At 36.1% G+C, this 27582-nt stretch overlaps 1 protein-coding gene across 1 annotated transcript in view; it reads right to left on the bottom strand.

Moving 5' to 3' along the window:
* LOC145693445 (diacylglycerol kinase eta) overlaps positions 1-27582 on the bottom strand; it is a 462730-nt gene that overhangs the window by 75896 nt on the left and 359252 nt on the right. The window contains exons 6-10 of the mRNA XM_081769445.1: positions 26606-26736; positions 18091-18259; positions 14353-14455; positions 8456-8601; positions 4159-4314 (exon numbers count right to left, since the gene is read on the bottom strand). Of these exons, the coding sequence (XP_081625571.1) occupies positions 4159-4314; positions 8456-8601; positions 14353-14455; positions 18091-18259; positions 26606-26736 (705 nt within the window). The remainder of the gene's footprint in view (positions 1-4158; positions 4315-8455; positions 8602-14352; positions 14456-18090; positions 18260-26605; positions 26737-27582) is intronic.

Below are 27582 nucleotides of genomic sequence, written 5' to 3'. Positions count from 1 at the left end.
TTTTAATAGAAAAATATATGTCCACTTTGGATTATTAATTTTTTAATTTTTATTATTATTGGACTAATAAGTAACTGGCATTACTACTTCAAATCTTACGTTGAATCGAATAAATATATAGAAATAGCTGCAAAATTAATATCACATCATTGTAATCAGGAATTTCTAATCTACATCTAATTTGTAATTATATTTGTCTTTTTTTAAAAGGTATAAAAAGTATAATTATTCTGTAATTTTATCATTCTGGAATTCCCTGATTAGTATAAGGGAAACTAGTTTTCATTCGAAATTGTAGACATCACTTTCAGTACCTCTACTTTTTTTTTTTCCTGATGCTAGCACTTATTTGAGATTCAGTTACCACTCTTGCTGTTCCTATTGAAGAAATTTCAGTTTTCATTCGAACCATTAGCCATCATTCTGACATTAACTACCCATTCTAAATTACTATTCTGAGTTCTCATTCAAACTCTAGCCATTATTCTGACTATCACTATTCTAGGTAGAAGATTCCTATCTTAATTCACATTCGAGCTGAGCCATCATTTAGGTTGTCCTTTAAAGAATGAAGACTGTGAAGTTGATCATTCTCAACTTACACAGAAAGAGAGACTAAGTTGCTATCATTCAAGATTCCTGGCTGGAATGGCTAGTTGGCCTTAAGAAAAAGAAACTGATTTTAATGAAATCCAGCTAAGTTGTAATTCACCTATCTCTCTTTTGAACCTCACCGCACCAAGAAGCTAAGTACTAGATTTTAACTTAAAACAATCAAGACAGCAAGGAATGAGAACTCTTGTATATACAAAAATATGACTTACATGAAAAGAACGAAAGAAGTTAGATGCAGCAGCGCTGGGCGTTTTGTTACATAGTTAGATATACGTACATAAGTAAATACATATTATATCCTTATAGAATATTGCTTAACTCAAAGTATTTTCTCTTTATAGCCTACCAATGTATAAGTAATTCTTATGCAACATTTTTGGATCAAACACTTTATTGCAGTCATAGAAGACATTATGCAGAGTGCGATAGTTAGAAGTACCTTAGTCCCTACTGAAGACTTCCAGCAATGGCTGGACTGGTGTGGGGAAAATGTGTGCAAGAGTGTTTCGAAGGGCATTACGGTTCCTGATCACCAGGATAGTAACAGCATTTTCCCTGGCCAACCGCTTCAATAGACCGCGCATATGTAACATCTAAATTTTCATGCGATTTTCGTAGTTTTGTAATTCCATAATCAGTTTGCTTAAATTTCTTTTAAAAACTAGCACTTTTTCATGCACTTATTAAGTTTTTTACATGTTAGGTAAAATAACAATTACAGATTTTGTGTTCAATTTTACATTAAAGATAAAATACCAAAACAAATGAAATTATAAACTGAACTGATTCCTTTATCAGAAATTAAAAAAAAGGCATTAGCGGCTGCATGTGGACTCTTAGAGCCCAATATTGCCTAAGTTACAAGTATTCTTCTATTCACTGTTATCAGGAGACACAAGGAAGACTGATTGGCTCTTCCTATGAATAATGTCAGAGTTCAATTTTGCCAACTTTACAAAGGATTAACTTTTATTCACTATTACCAGGCTGCATAACGGAGACTGATTGGCTCTTCCTACACTGAGAAAAATGATTGGGTTGAAATTGACCCTATTGGTGCATATTTTAACCCAAACAAGTGGCTAAAACTGCTCCGACCCAAATAGGGTCAAAGTGTTTAGTTAAATTGGGTTGAAATAAGTTCAAACCCAACGTGTAGTTAAATGTAGGAGTCCAACCCAACGAACCAATTGGTATGAAATCGCATAACCGGTTAATACGTTTAAGCCAACTTGGTGTACAACATGACCTAACAAAGTGTAAATTCCATTAACCCGGTTATGCGTTTGACCAAACGTGTAGTTAAAACTGAACAAGCGTGAAGTAAGAAATGACCACATTGTGGGGTCGCTTGGAGAAGGGAAGGAGTGCAAATAACCCAATAATGAGGGAAAATTGACCACGGTGGAGTTAAAACATGACGAAATAATTGGCTAAAAAGTCAGGGTAACATTCACGTTACGGAATTTAATACATGTGGTTGATGTTAAACCGCCAGTTGGTTACAAAGATGACCCAACATTAAAGGTGACCCAAAGGTGACTACCCCTTGAGCGTGTTACTTGGGTTTTTATTCAACACCAGAGATATCGCCTTCCGAGCATATCACATATAATTATTTACTGGATTTGAGTATTTGCATTGCTCACAGCCAGTAAATAGTATTTCAAATCTTTTCGCAGTATATTTGGCATATAACGTTCTATGTTTACTGTAATTGGTCTCAATAATAGTTTTTTAAACTTGTGAATAATCTGACAACAGTTTCACAGGTAACAGTCGTGCCATCTGTTGTTCTTATGTGCTAGGACATAAGATTAACAGATAAGAAAAAAAGATGACAGCACTGCTGTTCATGCATTGTGTTTTTTTTTTCTTTTCGGTGCTATTTTCTTCGTGTGTAGCCTTCCGCTTGGGCCGGAGCTAATGTTGCTATAGTAATCGTGGTCTGTCAAGTTATAACTCTGTACAATTTCGACTAAATAAAGAGTACTAAATTGTCACTTTTTAACCACATCGCGTGGTCACGTTTCAACCCAATCATTTTTCTCAGTGTATAAATAACACCTATCATAGTTCAATCTTGCCCGCTGCTGCCATTTTCGTCCCTTGGGGTTTTGGTAGTGTACGAATTGATTCCCGTATTCGACAAGTTTGTCTAACGATACGAGCCGAGTTGATTCCCAACACTACGAACCTTTACTGTCCGTGTTGATTCCCGGGCTGCTTTCACACAGTTCCTGCAGGTGTCGCTACTCACTTGCGAGAAACCAGTTCATTGTTTGCCAGCGATGGAGTTTGAAGTGATGCCAAGTGAAAAGGGCATGCAACTGTTGGTGATAGATGGTTACAAATGTTGTTTCCATAAGTGTCTCGTCGGTGGGGTTGAAAGATATAAAGGTACAAGAAGAAAATGTAAGTGTTTTGTAGAAAATTTGTGTGAGCGCCCGTCGAAACTCACACGTATCGAGTTAACTAATAGTGATATCGACACACTCACAACACGTGATTTAGTTCGAATTAGGAAAAATATTAATTCTGCTCGCTCACGCAAGTTTCCTTACCTAATAACTTAAAAGAACTGCACCAAGCCCTACAAATAGGGGCGAAAACTTTTTGTTTCTGAACGACTCAGAAAAGAATATTATTAGTTTTTCGTGTGAAAGTAATTTGGATTTTCTTAAGAATTCGAATATTTTATATGTAAATGGGACTTTCAAGAGCTGTCCTAAGCTGTTCCACCAAATATTTATAATTCACGGTGTAAATCAGAAAAAACTATTTCCCGTTGGTAATTTTTTGCTCCCAAAACAAAACCTCTGAGACATACTAGAAAGCTTTGTGCTTAATTAAAAATATCACCAATCGAAACATCATATACGTTGACTTTGAGACAGCAATCCACCAAGCAATTGCTTACGTTTGGCCCCAAACGACTATAAAGGGCTGCAGATTCCATCTCGGTTAGTCATGGTGGAGAAAAATTCAACGCTCCAGCATCTCCCAAGTAGCGGAAATGCTGAGTCAAAAGTAATTTTCTTCTTTTTCTGTAGTTTGTTCACTGTATAAAATTTCTCAAATTTATATTGCAACTTGCATCTGTTAAGTGAGTTATTCAAAAGTTGAAAGTTGGAATTATTTAGGATAGTTTGCTTAACTACAACTTCACAAGCAGCCAAGATGTGGTTGGTACACGTGAATCAGTACGGTATCGGAAATCAGAATCTCACGGTATGGGAATCAACTCGTACGCTAAGGGTAAATACGCACTCAGCAGATGGGAATCAACTCGTACGCTAGGGGCAAATCCACTGTCAGCTAATGGGAATCAACTCGTCCGTTTCGGAATCAATTCGGTATCAGCCATCTTGCCACTGTTACAAAGGATTAGCTCCTTTCTACTGTTATCATGAGGCACAAGGGAGACTGACTGACTCTAGAGGAAGGAAATAATTTTGTTTGTACGCAACATATATTAACATTTGTTGCAAAAATAAACTATATATGCAATCATCTAACTAACTAAATATAGTTTATACTTACTTTGCAGAGGAGAGAACAACCGAATGCTGATCAGATTGGATGATTTCTGTTAAATGAGTGAAAAGGGATTCTTCATATACAGACATTCCAGTGTATTGCTGAATTAAAGATTTTCGAGCTATATGCATAGGTTTTCGAAATACCATTATACTCCACCTGAAAATAATAAATATTATATTAAACATTTTTTACCTATTGTTCTAGGACAGCTACAGTACAACCTAATGGTATCTTTGATTCATCCGGCGTATTCAAACACTTTTTAGTGTCTTTCGTGGCGAGCTATTATTGTACTATTTCATATCGTCCATCTGTACGATTTTATTTCTCATCAGGCCTGACCAATTTGCAACAAAATTGACACAAAAGTAATTAATATCCTACTTAAATGGCTTCACAAATTTAGTATATATTGATCAAGATATACCTGAGGACAGGGATATACGCAGAGGGGAGTGGCTTATGGGGGTACGGAATCCACGAGATCCGGACTTTTTTTATACATTTAATATAATTTTAGAGGTAAATTTTCAAATTTTAGTATAATTTATCCTCATATTGAATCTGGACTCCCTCAAAACTGCAGTAATTTCGTTAATAATGAAAAATATTCTCCATTCTACACTTTCCCGATTTGTAAATGCTTTGACTTTAGTTTGTGTATGTAATGTTCTTATGAAGAAATCAGTATTTCAGTAATATTTAAAACTAAATATTAAATATTAAACTATAAATTAAAATATCGATTGTGATATCTGTTAATTTAACGACGAAACATTTTGTAGTTCAGTGACCTTGTTTATTACGTTGATCTACTGGTATGTAACATTATGTTTGCTTGGGATTCTGTATAGTGTCGGTGTCGCATGTCTTAGAAACAAAGGGAGGGAAAGGCAAAGCACCAGAACAGAAGGAGCATACTGAAAATGCGGTTTTAGCACTAGCAATTACTGTTAGTCACTAGATGTATTTAAAAGTTAGTTTCTTTCTTTCTTTTTTTTTTTTAAATTTCTTCCAGTGGACATTTCAGTTGCTCCGGTATGGTGAAACACTACCATGAACATGGATTCGGTGTTAAATGCTCCACTCTGAATGTCATACTGTGACGATATGCAGCGCACTTGCTCCGGACTGTGTAACACCAACTAAACCACACCCAAAAATGGATCACGCTGTAGCTGACACTACTGGTTTTGTGTGGAATTAACACATTGACGAAGCTGAGAAATCACCGACACAGTTTGATCTAAAGTTCATTCAATGAACCTTCTGATCCTGATGTAAACATTACAGAATGGTATTACTCCGCCAGTCATCGGATGATTGGCTATCGGTCAGCGCTTCTTTCGAGAAGTATGTGCTTGTACCCTGTCGGCGTTTTACGTATTCCTCGCACGCAGCCATACTGTAAACCGTGATTCGCGCGTAAGGTGGGTCAAAGCCACTTTCTGCGCATGTGCATTCTCTTTTATTGCATTAATTCAATTTAGTTCTTAGACACCGTGTTGTTTCTGTTATATAACTGTAAGGAAATTGCATTTCTGGTAATGAGCCTTACAAGCAACAAAAACATTGAAAAACAGCTTATTTGACAATGGACTATTTTCTTCTGCCCCATGGATGTTCCAAGGCTCTTGAACCAATAAAGTGAAGCAATTACCACGTGTATCTGTTTACATGAGGTACTGAACGTTCCTTGAATAAACTATAGCCACACGGTGTTTCTCAACCTGGCGCGTCATTTGGAAGGCAGGGAACACACGCCTTGAGTTTGAAAAGCACATATACAAGGTTATTAAAAATGGTTCATCGGGTCTAAAAGTGCTATATTTAAAAGAGTATCACATACAATAACAAATGATAAAGAAAAACATACAAAATCTGTCTAAATTTCATACATACTGTTATAAATGTGCGATGTAGCTTCCTTTCGCCACACACAGGTATGCGACAGTTTGGTTCGCTGTCACTCGCGCTCTAGCATATCCCTACTAATAGTAGTAAATGCCGCTGTAATGTGATCCTTGAGCTCATGCAAAGTTGATGATAGTGGAGGCACATACACTGTATCTTTTACATGCCAGATGCCACCACAGGAAAAATTCAAAAACTATCAGATTGAGATATCTAGGCGGTCACGAGAAAAGTGTTAACAGTGAGTCATCTTCGGCACATCATCCAATCGAACACGGTGGGAGTTATTCGTTTAGCTATTGGCACACTTCAGTCTATTTTTACACAGGAAACCAGTGTCCTTAAACTGTCGATATCACTTCAGGAAAGTTTAGTGACCTGGCAATGCTTTTGCAAACTGTCTACAGAATGCATACGGTACAGTAACAATCCTTCTCATAACAGTTCTCATATTACAAAATACAGAACGCTTTATACGGTATAGACCTCAGTTAGGAAACTAGGCTTGTGCTTCAATCTGTCGCCACAATCCAAGATTATGAATTAACTTTGAAATACATAATTATTAGTACAAACGTATTGTATTAATAGTTTTTGACATACAAGTATTCCACTTTAAAACCTGATGAACCATTTATATTCACCCTGTATTTTGATCAATGCATAGTAATATTCTAATAAAAATGTGAAACTGTTATTTGGAGCCCTAACAACACAATTACATAGCAGACACATGCCTATCCTTTTCCCTCTAGTACATGGGAATGTGCCCAGTATGTGCCTTATGTACCTATGAGAGAGAAATCACATGATTGGTAAGTGATAGTCACAGTCTACGTCCGCCCCTAGGCACATGCCTGACATATACCTGGGGAACATGCGTAGTATATTCTAGGTATGTTCTTGACAGAAGCGAATATCGTTCACAGCACCTTAGGTGCATTCCAGTCATGTAGAGAGCATGTTTGGGCTGTTTAATACGTGCTATGCATGTACCTGGCATGTACCTTATGTACTTCAAGTACCTCAAAGGAATATACCTGGCACTTGTAAAATGTACCCTCTTAAATAAGCAGTTCCCTTGGTGAAATTGATAATTTTGAGTACGTTCTTATTCATTATCCCTAACATACGTAAATAATTAACTGATCACATATGTATGAAAGATTCATCTTAATTTTTATTCATCAATTATGTCATATATTTTTTCTAAATTTACCTCTCAAATTTGATGCATTTGTCGCTTCTGGTACACAATCGCTTAGAAAATGAAGCAACAAATACATCAAATTTGGGAGATGAATTTAGAAGAAGATCATATAACTGACGAATAAAAATTAAGATGAATCTTTCATACATGTGTGATCAATTAATTATTTATGTATGTTAGGGATAAAGAATAAGAACGTACTCAAAATTATCAATTTCACCAAGGGTATTGCTTATGTAAGGGAAGGGGTTCGAGTGTTTGAGATGTTTGTAGAAATTGCGTACCTGAGTGCAAGAGTAGTTTGACACTGCAAAAATAAAGCAGGTATGTCATTATCAGGTATAATGACTCTTTACCTACCAACCTCGTCTTAGGCAAGAACGATTTTTTCATAGGCATCAACCACTTTATAGTAATAGGCTTATTACTTTTACTTCACAATAACACACAGATATGTATTATCGCTTGCCATTTGAAACAGGAACAGGGAGTGGAGAAGAAAGCGTGAGAAGCCGTTGCATATTATATGCGCATAAGCAAATGCAAACAGCTGACTGTCATTTGTGCGTCGCTGCAGATATCAATTATGTGTCATAAATATCTGAAAAAGTATACACCTAAAGGACGTACCTAGAACATGAAAGATGTATGTCCCAAGTGACCCCGGCTTCCAAATCACACTATTTCACATATACATCTGACACATATAAAGAGTCACGGTGGCTCAGTGGTAAAGAGCTTACCTCTGGTGCATGGGGTCCCTGGTTCGATACCCAGCCAAGTAAGTTTGAGGTGGATAACATCGTGTCCGTGGGTTTTCTTGGGGGTACTTCCACTTCCTCCCACTTTCTCATTCAACCAATATTCTTCCATCATCGTTCACTTGCTTTAATCATTCCCTTAGCCTAAAGGGCATAATCGTGGGACGTTAAACTAAATGATTTCTATTCATTTTTACATCTTCCATATAACTTATATCACGCGATCTGAGGCAAATAGGTTTCCATATATACGACCTTGAAGTGTTCACATATTTATAACCTTTTTAGTATTTATGAGTCCTTTCTCTATAATGACTGAGTACAATTCAGACTTACTTCCGCGTTGAATATAGTTTGGTAAACAATTCAATCTTTATAAACTTTTATGAAAGTTCTTCTAAAAAGTACAAACCTGTCCAGGATTTTCGTTGAAGCTTTTTCGTATCTTTCGAGTAGTTGGGGTACTTGAGCATCATCGTCGCAGACGCTGCCCCATCCAAGAACTCTGGCTAAGTCGTTTCCTGTTCCTAAAGGCAGCACTCCAACCTGGCATTGTTTCTGGAACAAAATTCATACATTAATATTGCAGTGTCTATTGTTTATATTCGTAATAGGGCTCCCAGATTTTCAGACTTAAAAGGGACTATTCAATGAAAATTTACAGTATACTCATAGTTGTATACTTGCTTTCTGCTAAAATATCAGAGTTAATTAAATGACAAATCATCATCCACCAAAAGTAAGTGACAGAAGGTAGTTATTCATTCCTGTTAGTTCAATAAGGATGACTAATAAACGAGGTAGTTTTTAAATATCGTACAAATGATATTAATTTGAGTTTTAGAGAAAAAAATAGGACACTTGGAATTTTCAATAGTTTTTTCTTTGGGGGGGGGGGATAAGAAAGCGAAGATGTAAAAGCAGGACTGTTCTGGCTAAAGCAAGACGTGGAGGCCGCGGTGACTCAGTGGTACAGCGTTCACCTCTGGTGCATGGGGTTCTTGGTTCGATCCCAGCTCGCGCCAATTGAGCTTTGTGGTGGACAAAAATCGTGTGCGTAGGTTTTTCTCGGGGTTCTCCCGTTTTCTTCCACTTTCTTCATTCCAACATTTCATTCATTTCTCATCATCACCGTCTCCTTTAGCCTAGGAGGCATAACCGCGGGACGTAAAATTCCATTTCATTTAAAGCGGGATGTCTGTTACCCCTAGTTTATAAAGGACATTTTAAAAAAATAAGTAAACTAAGCAAACTAAGTAAACTAAGCATACTGTAAGACGGGGTTGCTTCAGGGGTAACTTTGCATAAAATACGAAAAGAACTGCACAGTTCTCTGTGGGTAAAACCATAAACTGTAAAGAGAAAGTTTCAACTCCTACCGTAAGATAGAATATCTAACTGTATGTTGGCTATAATGTCGGCTGTTAACGTTAGTTCTAATTACCCGAAGGGTTTGTTCTTTAGAGGTATGGAAAGCAGTCGTTGTAAAGGCCGACACAATTGAAAAGATATCACCTACAAGAATTTCCGTCAGAGTTAAGACAGTTTCGTAGAATATTACTGTGTATAATGAGACTTTGAAGCAATAGTTGAAATTGAAGTGTGAAACGTTTTAGTCAAAAAAATAAAACTGGGAGGAGGTTTCAGCCTCTAATCGGGGTTACTTTGCACCGCTCCGAAGTAACCCCTTAGAAAGGATGTTATTACTGCTGGTAGCTCCTGCTTTCTAATTTTAGATAAACTTCCTATTTAGGTAAATCCCCGAATAGATTTCTTGTTGGACAATAAATTACGAAGAGTGACGGATACAGAAAAACAGTTTGAGAGGGGCTTCACTCAGAAATACTTCTTTTTTCTAGAAATCGCTAAACTTTTTTGGGATTGCTTGAAGTTTATACGCATATGAATGACTAACATTAGATAAAAGAAAAAAATCATGAAATTTGGGTGTGCTTCAGCCTGAAAACCCCAAATCCCGTAAATCTTCCACTAGTTACGGTTGGGATGATATTCTTGGACATAAAGAACAACCAAAGTAAATTAGTTCACGGGGATTTTTTTTCTATTCCTGAGTTTACATTTTTGTGGGGCATATGCTAAACTATCAGAATGTGATTCCTGTGTCGGTACCAGAAAATACATAATTTTCTTTAAAAATATTGATAGTTCATACTAAGCACTGACACCGGTACCATCATCCTAATATCAATATTTGTAGATGTATGCAGTAACATACTTTTTTGTATGTGGTGCAAAGTATGGGATTATTTTGCACCGAAGTTTATATTCCAATAACCATGGTCATAGTGAATGTTTACTAATGCAATTGCGCGAATGTTTTCCTTTAAAATATAGTGTTCTAAATCATTAAGTTTGTAAGTTACAAGCGATTTTCTTTAAAATTCCTTAAATCTGGTGCAAAGTAGGAATACGGTACAATAAATTAGTAAATATTTTGAGTGAACGTTGGTAATACAAATTTCTTTACTACCAGCTTCCTGTCTCGTACGGTAGGATATTTGCGTGTTCTCTAATTGAACTTCCTTGTGACGACATGGTTAGCGCACGCGCCTTTGACGAGGAATATTCGGTTTTGATTCCTGGTGGGAACTGAAGTGGTTTGGATCCCATGTTAAAAATTGAAAGTCTACGTCTCATATAGCCTCGGTGCTGATCGGGACGCTAAACTCCAAAACAACCAAAGAGTCAAACCGGTTGTTGTGATTTGAGTGGTAAATTAATGTTGAACAGAAGTATTTAATGGTGAAAATTGACAGAAAATTTTTAGAAACGGAAAATTTCTTACAAGTAAAAATATTCCATTTTTCTATCAATAGAGGATTAGGCCTGGATTTCGGTCCTTTTCTTTAACAAATCAGATCTGTATCTTATCAACAACAAATTTCTAAGAAATAAATAGCTTTCATTTTCCTGTAACAAAAGAGCATAAGTTGCGTTCTTTCATGAATCCACTTCTAATCCACGGATCGGCTTCATAGTTGAAATAGCACAAAGCGTAACCTTTGGAGAAGGATATGAAAATTACTGTTTTGTTCAGGAACTATAATTATTTCGGTATAGTTCTGTAACGAATTTGTTGTGTAAATTTTATTACACTCATGTATGTCTTTCTTAAAGTTGAATTTTTCACAAAGAGAAGGATAATACATGGGTTCCTTTTGCAGATTTCTCGCAATTCTGAAATACAAGTAAAAAGGATAGTAACTGATAAAGTATATACCAGTTTCTGTCTTACTTATCAAATTTCTTTTCTGAGGGGTCACATAGTTAGTGACGTAGTCTCTTTGTAAACTGTTTTCCGAGACTTCACAGATAAAAATACACGTTTCTCTACTTGTGTCAATTTTGATTTTATTTTTAAGTGATAAGATTTTTTGTCATTGAATTATTAAGAAGAAATTCACACAGCAATAAATAAATAAATAATGATGATGTTAAAACAACTCAATTTTAGCACAAGTCATTGGTCTCAGCGTGACTACCACTTTAACATGTTATTTCAACACTAAGGGCCCGGTGTCGCTGGTAAAACAGGTATGGTGTTACCGATTTGACACAGAGACAGTGTTTTAACGGTGTGAAAATAACACCGCAATGGTGTGACAGAACAAGTTGAATGAATAAAGGAGCATGGGAATAGGAACAGTACCATGGTGATCTTTCTATCCACATCATGTATTGTTAGTAAGTAACACCTAACCTAGTATGGTGAACACAGGATATTAAATTAACTAATATTAATAATCGGATTATTCATTATTGATCAACTAAACCTTTCCGACAATGACTCAGAAAAGGTATCAAAGTCGCCTCACAATCTTGTGTATCAGATAGACACACTTATACTGTAATTTTAAAAGTGCACATTGCCTTCCAAGAATAAAATAAATATCTAGCAACGAATAATGAGAATTTAGTTTTTATTTTTATGAGTAGAGTTTTATGTGATATATTCTACATTCACACCAAGTAACTATTAACTTGTTTTATTTCCTGTAATCTTTCACAAAAATAGTTTCTTGAACGTATGAATGTTCCCACCTATACGTGAATAGAAATGCTGCCATCTGTTGTTTCTCTTCTTCACCGAGTACATTTCATTCCTCGTAATCACTTATAAATAATTTATGCCACAGTTCATTAGTCTTTATAAGAATCATGTCCGTTAAATAAGAAAGGAAATGTTTTTGTAAAAGTAGTTCTTTAACAACTGTATATAAATACAAAACAACACCAATGGTGTGATAGGCTCATTATGTTAGGTAAATAGATTTTACCACTATCAAAGTGTGATGAAGTTAAAGTAGCATCAGGGGTTTGCCAAATTCAATAGAAATCGGGTAACAAACAGAGCCATAGTCTTGAATTCACACAACCTTTTTTTACTGTCTAGATTTATCTTGTATAAGCAGCTAGTAACTTGTAATAATAATAATTGCTACACGTATTTATCGATTTTTTTCTAAACAAGACTTAATTTCCATGTAGAAATTCAAAACATTTACTAATTAGAAGATTTTTTGATAACTGAATTCGAAATATTTCTTACCTGGCATGTTAGGAACAACAGTTTTATCGAACTAAAGATTCATCGTTGTTTGGTTTGTAAGTTGAGGTTTAATGTAATGTCAGTGGCGAGTTTGTGTCCCCGTCACGAAGAAACCAATGGCCGACACATACCGCTCGTAAAAGAACTTCCAAAATAAAAACAAGGAACAAAAGTATGATTTCTAAAAACAGAGAAAAAGTAATGAAACTTAATAAATGAAAACAAAACAAGTCCGTCAGAAACAAAACAAACATACCTTAATATAACAAACATAACAAAACAAATATAATATAACAAATATATATATAAAACTAAACAAATATATAAAACAAAATAGTGGTCATGAAAAGTCTGAAACAATAAAGAACAAGTGACAAGAACAATAACTATAATAAATAATAACAATAATAAACAAAATAGTAAAGGAAAAATGCAAAAGCTTCAGAGAACGTTGACTAATTCATTCTTACTTAATAAAAATGAGAGTACGGTCACTAAAGATAGTGTTATCTTCGAAAACCCGTCAAAGGTTACTAATTACTTCAATCACACAAAAAAGTGAGAATACGGTCACTAAAGATAGTCTTATCTTCGAAAATCCATCCAAGATTATATTAATTAATTCAATCATACTAATGAAAGAGAGAATACTGTCACTAAAGACAGTGTTATCTTCAGAAACCCGTTAAAGATATTAATTAATTAAATCACACTAATAAATGTGAGAATACGGTCACTAAAGACAGTCTTATCTTCGAAAACCCGTCAAAGATTATTCATTAATTCAATCACAGTAATAAAGGCGAGAATAAGGTAATTAAAACAGTATTATCTTCAAAACCCGTCAAAGATTATTAATTAATCCTAAACATTATCTGAGGTCTGAGTAAGTACTCTGGACATTCACTTCAATGTACTGAGCACTCATCGAGACGATACAATTTTCACGATATGGACAGTTGATGTCACACGCTAAATAAGGGCTTGTAAGATATGAGTGTAGACAAGTGGTTTATTTCATCTCCCCAATTACTACGCAACAATGTCTGTCATTAGCCCAAAATAGGTTTAATAGAATGCAATTTGTTTTCGTTAACCTGATTCCAATCTGATTCGCAGTAATAGAGCATCAGTTAGAAGATCGAAGAAATATAGCAGAGAGTGCTATCGGGGCATGCTTCGCTGCTGTGTCAGCGCACTCGTTTTTACATGTTCAGCTATAGATTCTGCGTTTAGAAACTACGATTTAAGGATCATATCAATTATCACAGGGAGAGATAAGGAGACATCTCCCTCCCTCTCTACATGTACATATATATACAGGGCCGGATTTAGGAGGGTGCACCGGAGCATATGCACTCCCCTTCACTGTAAATATACACTATCTAAAATGAGACCTAACAGTGAAAAAGCAACTTTTTCCGAAACTTTCTGCTGTCATGTGTCCGTTTGAGGCTTAAAAGAAAGCTTAGTCTTGCAAAAGCAATAGTTTAAATCAATTTTCTGAAGGTTGAAGGAAAAGGATTCACTGAACAAAGTGACATTCCTCATTCACACCACAGATACCTAAAGGCATTTAAAAATTTAAAAAAAAAAAATCAAATGTAGTGGTAGTTATTGGTGCACCTCCTTCAAGAATTTCTGGATCCGGCTCTGTATATATATATATATAACAGATAAACACTCATGTACAGATAAAGTGAAAGTCATTGATCCTAAAATCATTTCCTTTTACTTACTTGCATGTTCAGTCTATCAATCTCCGATAACACCCATCCAACTGATCCATCACCACCACAGACGAGTATCCGAAAAGGATCGAAGTGTCGAAACAAGCGTAATCTGAAATATTAACAAAATTCATAATAACTAAGCTAGATAAAACGTCCTTCTACAATTCAATATAACATCTATTTGTGATGTATGTACTCGTATATGTATGTGTTCACCTTGATGTTTCCTAATCAGGACTATTTCTTAGGTTGAAATCTGTGAAAGAAACGATAGTAAAAGAAGTCAATGAAACCATAACTTGAAAGTATGCACATAAGCCAAGACATAAGAAGATAAGATCGGATTTTCGATAATTATCGTTAAAAAAGTCCTATGTTGATTAAACATGGAGTGCGTTTTCTTAGAAGTCTTTAATTAAAATAACTAATCCTAATCTGTCTTTTTTTAAAGTTTTCCAATAACTTCCGTAGAAGAAAATCCTATTTTCATGAAAATTGATGAAAACCGGTCAAGAATAACGCCCGGAAACTTTCATTCAGCTTTCAAATCATGCACCACTAGCTTTTATTATAGGGTGATGATATGATTACTATGAAGTCGTTTCGTGGAGAATCAGGTGTTATTCATGATTGTCTCCGATTTTTTTGGGAACAATTCCTTTTGTCTTGCCTCACTTTTGTTATTGTTTTTGAATTGTTAAAATATACAATAGACCCTATCATAATTAAGAGCTTATATAGTAAGGGTAGTTTATATACACGTGAAATAGGAATATAATATGTGGAATTTTAATTATTAAAAAGCACATTTAAATGTATTTTCGTAATGTATAAACTAACAATGCTGATAATAGAAATCTTACATTATATAGAGGAATTTTTAACAAATGAAAAAAAAAAAACTCAAATTAGAATCAATATTTAAATATAAAGAACACGAACTATTTTATTAAAGTCACTTACAAAGAAATAACTAACTCTAATGAAAGCATAATATTAATACAATCGTCAAGATGATGATAAAGAAAAAAAATTGGAACAAGTAGCATTTACAGACATATGAACCATAGATCTTCTGGTAGTAACATTCATTTATAACAACACAAGCAGCATAGGTGACTTGGACTAAGATCTGCAACTAGGGGCACCCACTCAAAGGTTCACCGAATCCAAACCCTTCCCCAAAAAAACCCTTCGTAACTCTTTCTAAATAACATCTTTACCACGTGTGCACTCATGGAGTGTTCACACGATACAGATCCCTTCCAATCTTTCGAGTTTCGAGTTTCAACGAAAATTCCTCGGCGCGCGTCTGTCTGCACTGAAACCTAAAGCCTAAATGAGGTTGAGGACAAAGCAAGAAAGAGACTATAACGCCATTTAAAACAGTAGTGCAAGAACAACGTTGATGAAAATTGTTGTGGTACTTAAAAAGTAAGTCCAAAGTATAACTTACACTTTACAGTCAATTTTTTTTAAAGCTTCCTCGTGGCTAAGAGGTTAGTATAAGTGCCTTTGGCGTGGGAGACTCGGGTTCAATTCCCACCGGTGCTTATGTGATTCAGATTCCACGTTGAGCTATAGGTTCACGTCTCGTATACCCTCGCTGCTAAAAGGGATGCTAAGCCTGTAATTAAGTCAAATAGTCAATTTTCTGTTGAGTTTTACAGTTTAATTTTCTATTGAGTAAACAATGGAATGGATTTAATAACTGTTTTGGAAGATGTCGCGAAAATGTACAAGGAAAATAATTTTAAATACATCCTAGAACATTAAGGAACAGAGAGAGAGAAAGAAAGACAGAAAGAAAGAAAGAGAGGTAAAGAGAAAGATTTTTAAAATAGTTTCTGTATATACAGCAAAATGTGATGGTGTTAATACAGCTCAATTGTAACACAGATCAGTGGTCACAGCATGAAAGATTCACCTTAGGTTGGAGGAATAATATCCTTTTGTTTTTCATTACCATTTGACCATGAAACTAACGCCGGAGAGATATACTCATTCCTATACAAATGTGTGGTGGTGGAACATATAACTCGTAGGATATGGTGCTTTATTTTCAAAAATTTCAATACTTCTAGTGTACCCATAAAAATGTAATAAAGAAATAACGGCCATTTTAAAAAAAAATATTCAATTAGAACTGAACAATCTACACAAAATTTGCAATTGATCAGTGAAACCGGCATCTTTTTAGAGCTTGTGGTTTCTGAGACATCATTGTCGAAAGAATTGGCCACAAACATATAAACGTCCACAAACATATAAACCTAGCATTTTAATATATAGACTAGCTAAACCTGCGCTCTCTACACAGCGCATCATTCGCATATGAGCATAAATCTCCTTCTCATTCCTCACAACATCTGTACATGTCCCTTTACAGACTTGAGGCCGCGGTGGCTCAGTGGAAGAGTGTTCACCTCTGGTGCTAGGGGTCCCGGGTTTGATCCCAGCCCCCGCCAAGTGAACTTTGTGGTGAACAAACACCGTGTGCGTGGGTTTTCTCGGGGTTCTCCCGTTTCCTCCCACTTTCTTCATTCCACCATTTCATTCATTACTCATCATCATCGTCTCCTTTAGCCTAACCGGCATAACCGTGGGACGTAAAACTCAAAGATTTCATTTCATTTTCCCTTTACAGACACAAGTGAAAGACGTATTGATAAAAAAAATCGGCAAGGGGTATCATAAAGGGGAGATTTTTTCGATTATTTTTTCTCAATATCTCGCACCGTTTGCAAGATTTGAGCCTACTTCCGGTTGGAGTTTCTAATTCATGTATGACCAGTGTTTTCTTTCTTCTTGCATGCAGTATGTAAAGCAAATATATTACATATACAATTATTTATAATGTCAGTTATATATGGTGTTCATTGGGCAAAACACTCAAAAAATAAAGATTTATCTTAGACTCGAGAAATGGTTATCCTTCCTTTTTCATTATTATTTAGCCATGAAACAAATGCCTGAGACATATACAGCCCCAATATACAACATTGTGGTTTTGGAATGTATAGCGCATAGGATATGATGCTTTAGTTTTTTAGAATTTCAACGCTTCCAGTGTACCCTAAAAAATGTAATAAAGAAATAATGTCCATGTTTTTTTTTTAAATATTCAATTAGAACTGGACAATCTACGCAAAATTTCCAATCGATCAGTGAAAACATCATCTTTCTAGAGCCTGTACTTTCCGAGATCTCATTGTCGAAAGGATTGACCACAAACATATAAACGCCTTCAACATATAGTTTAAAAGAACTCGGAAGATGGAAGCTCAATTCACGTGCATTGATTTTAGAGAAGGCCTATTAAAATACAAAGGCTTTGAACAATAATTTTATATGATAAACTTTATGAAAAAGATATAGTTAACTAATTTAGACTATTTAAAGTACAAATACTTAAAACCTTTGTCTCTGTTAAATGTGAAATCACACATAACCGTAAATGAAAAATTTGAAAGCTAGAGTTATAGGTTGGAGCTCAGGCGCTTTTAATTACTATTGTAGCATTTTAATAGATAGATAGATAGATAGATAGATTAAAGATTAGAATTTGGAATGCCAGAGCATGAGTAGTTTCTTTTATACAAATGTTAAATTGCACATATCAATTAATATTCCTCTGATAGATAAAAGATGATCTCACTTCTTATAATATTAAAAAAATCCAATATTAGCTTTAAATACATTTTAAGTACTCTTATTGCGATAATGCCCATTAACAATACTCACCCCAAACCAGGCCCATTCTCGATCAGATCGAACACTTGGGCAGGATTAAGGAGTTGTTTAAAGCGTCTAAGAAATTTAACTCCCTGATTGTCACCTGACTTCGAATTAACGAAGACTAAAAGAGGAGAACAACCCTGAGGCCTAACTGCATCCCATGCCTCGTCACTTCCTGAAACAAATTGATAAACCTAATTAGTTCCGTTCAATTAAACTAAACCGTTAGTAACAATCTTAGAGAAGTAGGCAGACACATACATATTACAAAACAAAAACAAGAAAACTTGGTATTTGTTAAATTGGATTAGACTTTTATTGTATTCTAACGGCCAGTTAGAGTAATAACTTGATTAGGAGAGAACAATACGAAATATAATATAGATAATACACTATGCAAGATAATACGTTGAGAATCACTCACAAAAAATACAGTAAACTGATACGCCTACAATATATTATCCTAGGGATACTCCTAAGCTTACGCACGTAAACCTTACAGTAACATTCATTTATTTACACACACAGACACAACTTGCTAACTAGCAAATTCTAGACATTGTATAAACTATAATTTTCGTGTTTTTTAATTTTTCAAGTTCCTTTGTGTTATTGTAACTACATATTTGTTTATACGAAGTGTGATCAACAAGTATCGAATCTTTGGTTAGCAAAAATACATTGATTTGAAAATCCGAAACACTAATTCCCTTCAAAGTAGTTTCCTTGGGAATGCACACATTTCTCCCAGTTCTCCCGCTATTGTTAGAAACACTTCTGGAGCTTTTGGAATGGTGAGCACTTGCACCGTCACATTCCGCATGATGTCTTCTCTTGACTAAAATCAGGTCCCTTTTAGTGGCATTTTCAGCTTGGGAAATAACCAAAAGTTACACGGAGCCATATCTGGTGCGTAGGAAGCATGACGACACACAGAAATGTTCCTTTTGGTGTTGAAAGCCTGAATCAAATTTCAGATACACTCTTCTCATGCCCAAATTATCGTTCAAAATTGAATTCACCGATCCGATTGAATGATTTATACTTGGGCATTGCCAAGCTTTTTGCAAAATTTGATGCAATATCGCTGCTCAAGTTTTACAGTCATTTTACAAACCACTAAAATCCGACGACCGCCCACTACACGTCTTCACTCGTTGACCGACTGTCAACGACTGACGCTTTCCAAGACATGCTAAGCACCTTTCGGTCAGACAACTCACCTACGCACAGCTCTATATTTACCCCCTGATTATCATGTTGAAAGGTCAATGAATAATAATAATTATTAAAAAAATCTTTGAATGGCTTCCGCTTCGCCAAAGATGCTGAGGTACGATAAGAACTGATTCCATAGTCAACCAGTGCCGGCTTTCGGTCACGATATTCACAATTTACTGACTTCCTTGAGCCAGCAATGCTGATGTGTAACTGATATGTAATTCATGTATTTCTTTTATTTCCAGTATGTTTTTCATATATTCTACCCGATAAGCTATCATATAAATCAGAAATAGCCAATCGTCGAGAACATCATCGCGTGTGCGTGTCATAGACGAGCAGATGAGCGGAAAAATCCAACATACGTTCATACTCGCCACATAGGGACCACACCTGGCATTCTGATATGGGGAAAATAAGCGACACACTCCACTCGCCTCTGATTTTCGTTCAGGAGTGTATTTCTAATGAGTTATACATTCATTACGTCGTAACCCAGTTCTCCGAATTTGTGTGGACACTTTGTGGAAATTTAACTTCTATCAAGATAATACAAGTGTCTATGCTCCCAGGGAACCCAGAATACTCTACTCGTATTCGGTTTCTAGCCTAGCCTGCTAGGTCTATGGACCTAAATTCTAGGAATAAATGTGGGGAAAGGGGAGATGCTATTGGTTGCAAGCCGGTTTCCGACAACGTCAATCTTTAGCTAAGAATTGCAGTGTGTGTGAAAAACAATACCCAAGACAGACACTCACCACCAATATAGAATCAAAATAAATGCCGCAGGACGAAAACAGTGGTTATTAAACCAAAGAAAAACATGCCAACCATAGAAATTGGAATTACAGCAAACATTTCTGTTACCTAAGTAGTACTATTAATGAATATTTGAAATATGAACGCGAAATAAAAGTAAGAATAGGAATGTTGAAATAAGTAGACTATTTAAACCTATGAAAAAAGTATTTTGTGGATGCTTGAACTAAAAGTTTTGAAAAAGACACAGCAAATGTTAGGTGGAGTATTGTGCTATACGAAGCAGAACGTGAGCATTACGAAAGACTAATTAAAAACAAGTGCAAGCTTTCGAAGTATGGATAGGAGAAGTATAAAACTAGTTATATGAAACATAAAACCAATTTGAAAGAATTAACAAAACCTGATTCCAAAGAAATAGAACGTGTTAATTAAGAAGGTTAAAATTAATATTTGAGAAAAGTTCTTATTAGAAATGTAATAAATGGCGTGGTCAAACTTAATGAGGGAATGAAAGATGCCTTTAGGTACATATTCAGACAAATGTTTAAGATAGATTCGTTTTGTGTATATATGGTATCTTTACCTTTTATTTAGAGAAGACAGTGTACTTGGATAGATAATATCTAATCCATGGAATGTTAGACTCTCAATTCTATATTTCATTTTTTCAAGGGATGTCATAATCAGAAACCAAATCAAACGCCGAAGGCCGAAGAGGATCTTGTTTTCAAAAGATTTAAGAATATTGTGGTGGGCTGGCGGTACGCGTTTGTGTAGATCGGCACCCACACAAAAGAGTTTAGTAACGAACCAAAATTGATCAGCAAAGTTTCTGCAAACCATAAATTATAACTCGAGTGGCAAAGTTACAATCTGGAACAGGAACTCAGCTACAAACCCATCTGGAAGATCTTGGTTTACTTAGTAGCGCTGGCCGCGGCCAAGACTAAAGTTCTAAAAACAGGTGTTCATTTCCTGATTACGACTTGATAGTCACCAAGCTTAGTGGATATCTGAACTAAACAACAATCGAAGAGTTTTTTTTTTTTTTTTTTTTTTTTTTTTGCAGAGTGGCTGCATTTATAGTCCCACACATAAAAAGTCCACAAGCTGGGTATGGTGTGTGAAAATTGTCTATAGCAATAGTGAAATTACAACTTACGTGATGTGATGAGCGATCTCCAATCAAGCGTGCATAAACAATGACAAATATTTTCACTAGACTGGGAGAGCTCGAGTCAAGTCCTAGTACTTGGGTCAGATTTTAGGTAGACAGGAATATCTATTTGGTCTACTGGTGAGCTACGAGCTAGCTAGCTACTCTTTTCAGGATTTCTTCAACCTAGAGTCTATTCGAACTCACAGCAAATAAAGGAATAGTCATCTTCGGCGGTCAGCTTCCTAAGAAGGCCAGCAGTTTCTGTGGCGAATCCGGTCTGAAGTCAAGCTTTCAAAAGCAGTTCCAAGTTCGAAAGGAATCAGACTTTGACCATCAGTTTCCTAAGTAGGCCAGCAGTTTATAGGGCGAACCCGAGCTGAAGCCAAATTTTCAGAATCAAGTTAGCCAAGAGGATGAGATAGGATGGCTTCGCTAGGAAGTCAGGCAGAGTGACTGCAAGGATTTACCAGCAGTCGGGCTCGGAGCTCTGGGTTAGGCCATACCTAAGACACTGCGTTTAGATAGTACGACCTTCAGAGACCCAAGAGAAAGGAGAATGTCAAATGGGGTCAGTCGTACCAAGGCGATTGCAAACTCCTACCTAGGGCACGATATCCAAGAGTGAATCCTTGGGCACAGAGTGCCGATGGAGTGCAAAACATCAGTTTATAAAACGCTCAAAAAGCTTTGCGCTCGAAACTAACGCAGGCAACGTGCGGAAAAATATAACGGGCACAGAAGTTGTACTAGTTGCATAAGGTTAAAGATTGGGCACGCGTGGTAACCAGAAAGTTCTCTGCGGAGGAACGAAATAGTTGTTACCATTCTGAAAAGAAGGTTGATTGGTATGCGCAAGGCACAGAAGTCAAAGTAGTGTTGAGAAAATCTCCTTTGGGTGCAACCGAAATACGTTGATTGGAAGACGTCATATGAAATAAGCAAGAACATACATTGATTAGTACACGTCAGAAAAGATAAGTACAGTCGGATAACCTGAACGGAGCTGAGTAGAGAAGAGTTCTGTTAAGCACATGCATGTCTGTGGTTGAAGGGCAAAGTGTCCTTGTAAATGTGTGTGAGTTACTCAAGGATCTGGATAGTACTATTACATTGATAATACAATAATTATACATAGCACTATTATAGTTAATTAATACAATAAGGTTTTACATATTTGTAATATTGGGCACCCTTTACATAAAAGAACACATTGTTAAAAAATACGTAATATCTATATATTGAGTAAAGAACTTCTTTATCTGGTTTGAAAAGCAAGAAGAAAAAAATATAAAGATAACAGACTTCTTAACAATATTCTACCACTAATAATAATAATATATGGATACATGTTTACATGTTATAGACATTGGCTTGTTAGAAATACAGATATCTCCTCGTTAGAAAAAGGGTATCTTTATCAATCATAAATTGAATTCGGTTGAATACGTTTGCAAAAAATAAAAAAGACAGCAAGAAATGCAAGAAAAGAAAAAAATGAGACGGATTTGGGATCGCTACAATATTTTAGAAGGATTATTGTAGATGTACTTTTAGTTTTCGATCTTTTAAAAATGCAAGTACCGTAGTGTTATTTAACAATATATATTGAATCATCTACAGATAGTCATAAAAATAATGAAAATACATGTAAGATGTCAGATGGTAACAATAAGAATATGTATATAGAGTCTGGCCATTGTTAAAAGTGTTTTAGGTCATAATATCTAGTACGTCAGGCGGGGTAGGACAGAGGCATGTGTTGATGAGGTAGAGAGTATAAATTCAAAATGTGAAATCTTTCTGAGCTTCGAAGAGAGAAGTGAGTGGGCAGTTATTGGCGAAAGTGTATCTGAGGTGCCTAGAGTCTTAGGTGTGACATGAGAACAATTTTCCAAGATTATAACGGCCTACAGAACTTATGGCAAAACAAATCGGGGATGAATAATAGTAGACGGAAGGGAAGCCTCAATGACAGGGATCGCAGAGCACTGAAGAGGGATATAATCAAGGACAGTAGAGCGAAAGCGGCGGCAACAGTGACCGCAGAACTTAATCAGCGTCTGGAAAGATTGTTGCGACCGCCCAATGAGAGTTGCGTAATATGAACATCCGCGGTAGAGGTTCCAATTTTCTAAACCTTTGATCACCGGTAAACACATAAAGGGTGGGCCGTCGACTGGTTTCTTTTTTTTTTTAAACAAATAGTAGCAAAGAAATACACCTTTCAATATGGTTAAAGTTTGTACACAAAGTTGCGTACAGCAGGCACGGTTGTTACATTATTTCGACGAACTTTCTTTTGAAATTTTGCACTGTTTTAGCAACACAACATTCACTTTGGAAATAAGTTTTCATTATTTCGCAGCTTTGTTCAAGCTAAGTTGAGTTTTCTCGATTTAGTTTTCTAAATCTCTAACCACAGAAACATGATACTAGGTTTCTTTCACTTGTTTAGGCATGAATGAGTTGGTCCATTCTTTTAGAACAGTATGCTTCGATGTGTTCTCTTTCACCTTATTTCCGACAACATGCCGTATTCATGCATGATGAACGTCCAAAGAAGCTTATGATTCGAATTGTCTCTTCTCTATCGTGAAACATGGCAGCAATTATATATAATACTGTGGGACGGAACTTCCTGGTGTATAGTGAATCTTGTGATTATTTTCACAGAATGCAACCATGTAAGTGATGTGGATATGATTCCCGGTTTATAACGCGATTTTCCACGATGACAATGCGCCAATTCAAACTGCTGGAAGTGTTGAGTCGTTGATTGGTGAACAATGGAATGAAATAAAACAGCTCCCCTGGCATATCCCATCCTCAGACCTCAATGTTATTAAACGCCTGTAGGGAGTTCTGGACCTAACTGAGTATTATACTACATCAGGAATTATCAAGTATTCCTCTGGAAACTATTTATGATTTATTGTCTCTATTCCATGACGAATCAGTGCTAGTCCTATGTTGTATCAGAGAAGTGGATTTTTTTAAAAAAATATCCCGTTATGTCCATAAGCATCTTTATGCATTTAGGGATTTGATTATTTCTTCCATGTTTCCCAGAAACAGGGATAATTTCCCAGGTACTATTTCTCATATTTTAAGGAGGTATGGTGGCTTAGTGCTAAGTCGGTAGGTGTAGCCGAGTGATCTAAGGCGTTAGGCTGACGATTGTGAGTTGAAGCCGATTGAGTGTTCGAATCCGTCTGAACAGCATCCTCGATATTTCTGTGTTCGTGTTCCTGTCATGTTTGAAGTACATTGAAAATACGTTTGATGTCCATGGCGAACAATATCCTGGTTGGGGTTAATTAAAAAAAAAGAAAAGTGGTAGAGCGTTTACCTCTGATCCGTGAGGTTCCTGGTTCGATTCCTGATCAAGTTAGTGGTGGACAACGTCGTGTTCGGGGTACTCCCGTTTGCTTCCACATTCTCATTCCACCAATTCTTCCATCATCATTCACTTGCCTTAATCATCATCTCCCTTAGCCTAACGGGCAAAATCATGGGACGTTAAACTGAAAGATTTCATTTCATTTTTTCTTGTATTTTAAGTGATTCCTTTGTAAATTTTCACACGTTTTCTATCCTTTTATATGCTTACACACTATTATACTGTTTACCATTGTTTGTATTACTTCATGGTTTATGTTTAGCAACATTAATGCTTAAAACTTCACGTAGATCCATGCAGTGATTAAAATGCATAACAAAAATGTTTACTACTTAAGAAACAGCGTAACCGTCTGTGGAAGACTAATGAGAAATTAAATCCTCTCTACAAAAATTCATTCCTGTTATTATATAACAAAGTGCTAAAGTTTCGAATTAGGATACATTCTATTTCCCTATTCTTTTTCTTTTTTTAAACATTTCTAGTTTCACGCATCGTATATACAAATACTATTATACATGATTATTCAAATTTTATATTAGTTTCAGATCGATATATGTATATATATATATATATATTGGAAAATAAAGCTTGTTTATTCGGGTTGCAGATTTAAAAACGAGCCACAAAGCAAGACAGGGAAGATAGTGTTAAGTGTTCGAGTCTTTCTTACTTCGTTTGTTTAATATTTTGTGTGGTGTTATGATCAATTCTCCTCTCCTTCAAATTCCACGAGAACGGCTTTGGCAGTGTAGTTATTGTTGCGATTCTTCTGTCTTATATTGTTGCTATGGATGCGTCATCTATTCCTGATTAGGTGCTGTTTGTTTATATGTATATACCGGCTCCGGAGGTGGAATACTGTTAAGTGTGATTTCCATATGGGTTCTCTATTTTTCCATGGCTAATGACCCAAAATTATTTGGTGTCGAGGATTGTTGGTTGTGTTTTCTTTCTTGAACACTTAACACATTCTTCTTGGCCTATATATGGATTATCTTCATGATTTTTCTTATATTCAAATTCAGTAACTTATGGTGTGTAGGTTTGCAGGGCGGCTCAGTGCTTCGTGAATCAAGCACGCTATGCATTTGTGTGACGTAAAGATTCGATAAGACTATCATGATTACTACTCCAAAGCAAGTGGGAGATTAATATTAAAACCAAATAGTCTATGGGCCTCATTCTGTAACGGTATTCGCACAACTTGCGGATCGAAACACAACACAAATAATACATGGTGATTATAAAAGATTCGATGGGTTTGAAATGGCTGTATTTTTAAAAAAAGTGTAACGTATACAATAACGACATGAAAATCTACCGAATGATACATGAAAATACGCCGCACATGTGCTACCTGAACGAACTCCCACGTCGTAGGATTGGGGATGTGCTGAAGATGAATTAGCACTTTTCTCATGCCCTAGATCTCCCGATATAACAGTTTGTGATCTTTTTCCTTTGTGGACTTGTGAAAGATAGTGTATATGCCTCCACTATCAATAATTTTGACTGAATCCCAGGATATCACTACAGCTGCTTTACTGACCAGTAGTAGGTATATACTTGAGCTAGTGTGGGGCGAACTGAACTATCGCATAGATGTCTCGTGTGACGAAATGATGCCATATCAAATATTTGTAACTGTATCTCCAAAATTTGGACAGTTTCTGTATATAATTTCATGTATCATTCGTTATTGTATGAGTTATACATTTATAATACAAACCTTTCAAACCCGAAGAATCCACCCTGCACAACAAGTAATTATAATTGCTACCAGTATGGAAAATAAAATGCATATTTTGGCTTGCGCTGACGAAAATAGCTATGAAATGCGGCACCCATATCTCTGTTCGGGTTCACACACATTTCTTTACAAATTTTCCCTCTTTTTCCTGAGATGCGCAGCTAGATGCTGTTCATATACTGTATATAAAACTCAAATACTCATATAATAATTCTCAACTACTTACCGATGACGTGTAATGCTGTTGGAGGAACAACGCTGACCCTGCATGGACCTAACAGGCACCGTCGTGAGTGAAGCGGTTGACAAGCAGTATGAACAGTTCCACGGCACCATAAACACCTCCAGTCTTGTAATCTAAGAAGGAAGGAGAACAAATACGCAAGAATTATAATATATTTTCATATGGTTATTTGAAAGAAAACTTTAATTTTATTATTGGTCATTTTACTAACATGTGAAACTAAAAACAGTATTCTGTAACTTCTGAAATTTGCTTAATAGGCCACATAGCAGCTACGACGAAACCCCATAATCCCTCTGACCTATTGTTTGCTGATGAGGCAAACTATTACGTGTCAGATGAGGTTAACAAACAGAACGTGCTTCTGGTCGGATAGTAATCTGCATTGGTTTAATTCATCCGCAAGTCTTCCCGGCAAGGTGGTGGTGTGGCGGAATCACGTTGTGGATCCATTTTTCTTCGAAGGAACGCTAACGACAATAGGTTATCGGCAAATGTTAGAAGACATATTGCCATCACTGCTGTAGGAGGATGGGTCATTCAATAAAGTTTCGCAGCACGATCACACTACGGCACCTGTATCCGCGAATACCTCGATCAGCAGTTTTCTAACGCGTAGGTTGGTTGGAGAGGTGCTGTGTGATGGTTTCTCGTTTTCGTAAGCTGACATTACTGGACTATAAGCTGTGGAGCCAGGTGAAGTTTGTTGGGTTTGCTGTAAAAATTAAGGATATTCAGCATCTCAAAGAGCGAATTGTAGACGCATGCCCCAACATTACAGCCGATACTTTGCACAAGGTTTTGCAGGACTGGAAACTCAGAATGCATCTGACGATCAACCGGAAAGGGGAAGACAACGCGTCTTTGCTGTATGATTAACCTCTTTTGTTGGGATACAACAAGAAAACAGTCATAACTGTAATGGTTAGTACTAGAGCAAAAATAACAATGAAATTCTA

The sequence above is a fragment of the Thermobia domestica genome, chromosome 8 (genome assembly GCF_964235325.1).
Source record: "Thermobia domestica chromosome 8, izTheDome1.hap1.1, whole genome shotgun sequence".
In the NCBI taxonomy this organism is placed as follows: Eukaryota; Metazoa; Arthropoda; class Insecta; order Zygentoma; family Lepismatidae; genus Thermobia; species Thermobia domestica.
The sequence above is the reverse complement of the archived record's forward strand: the minus strand, read 5'-3'. Positions and strand labels throughout refer to the sequence as shown.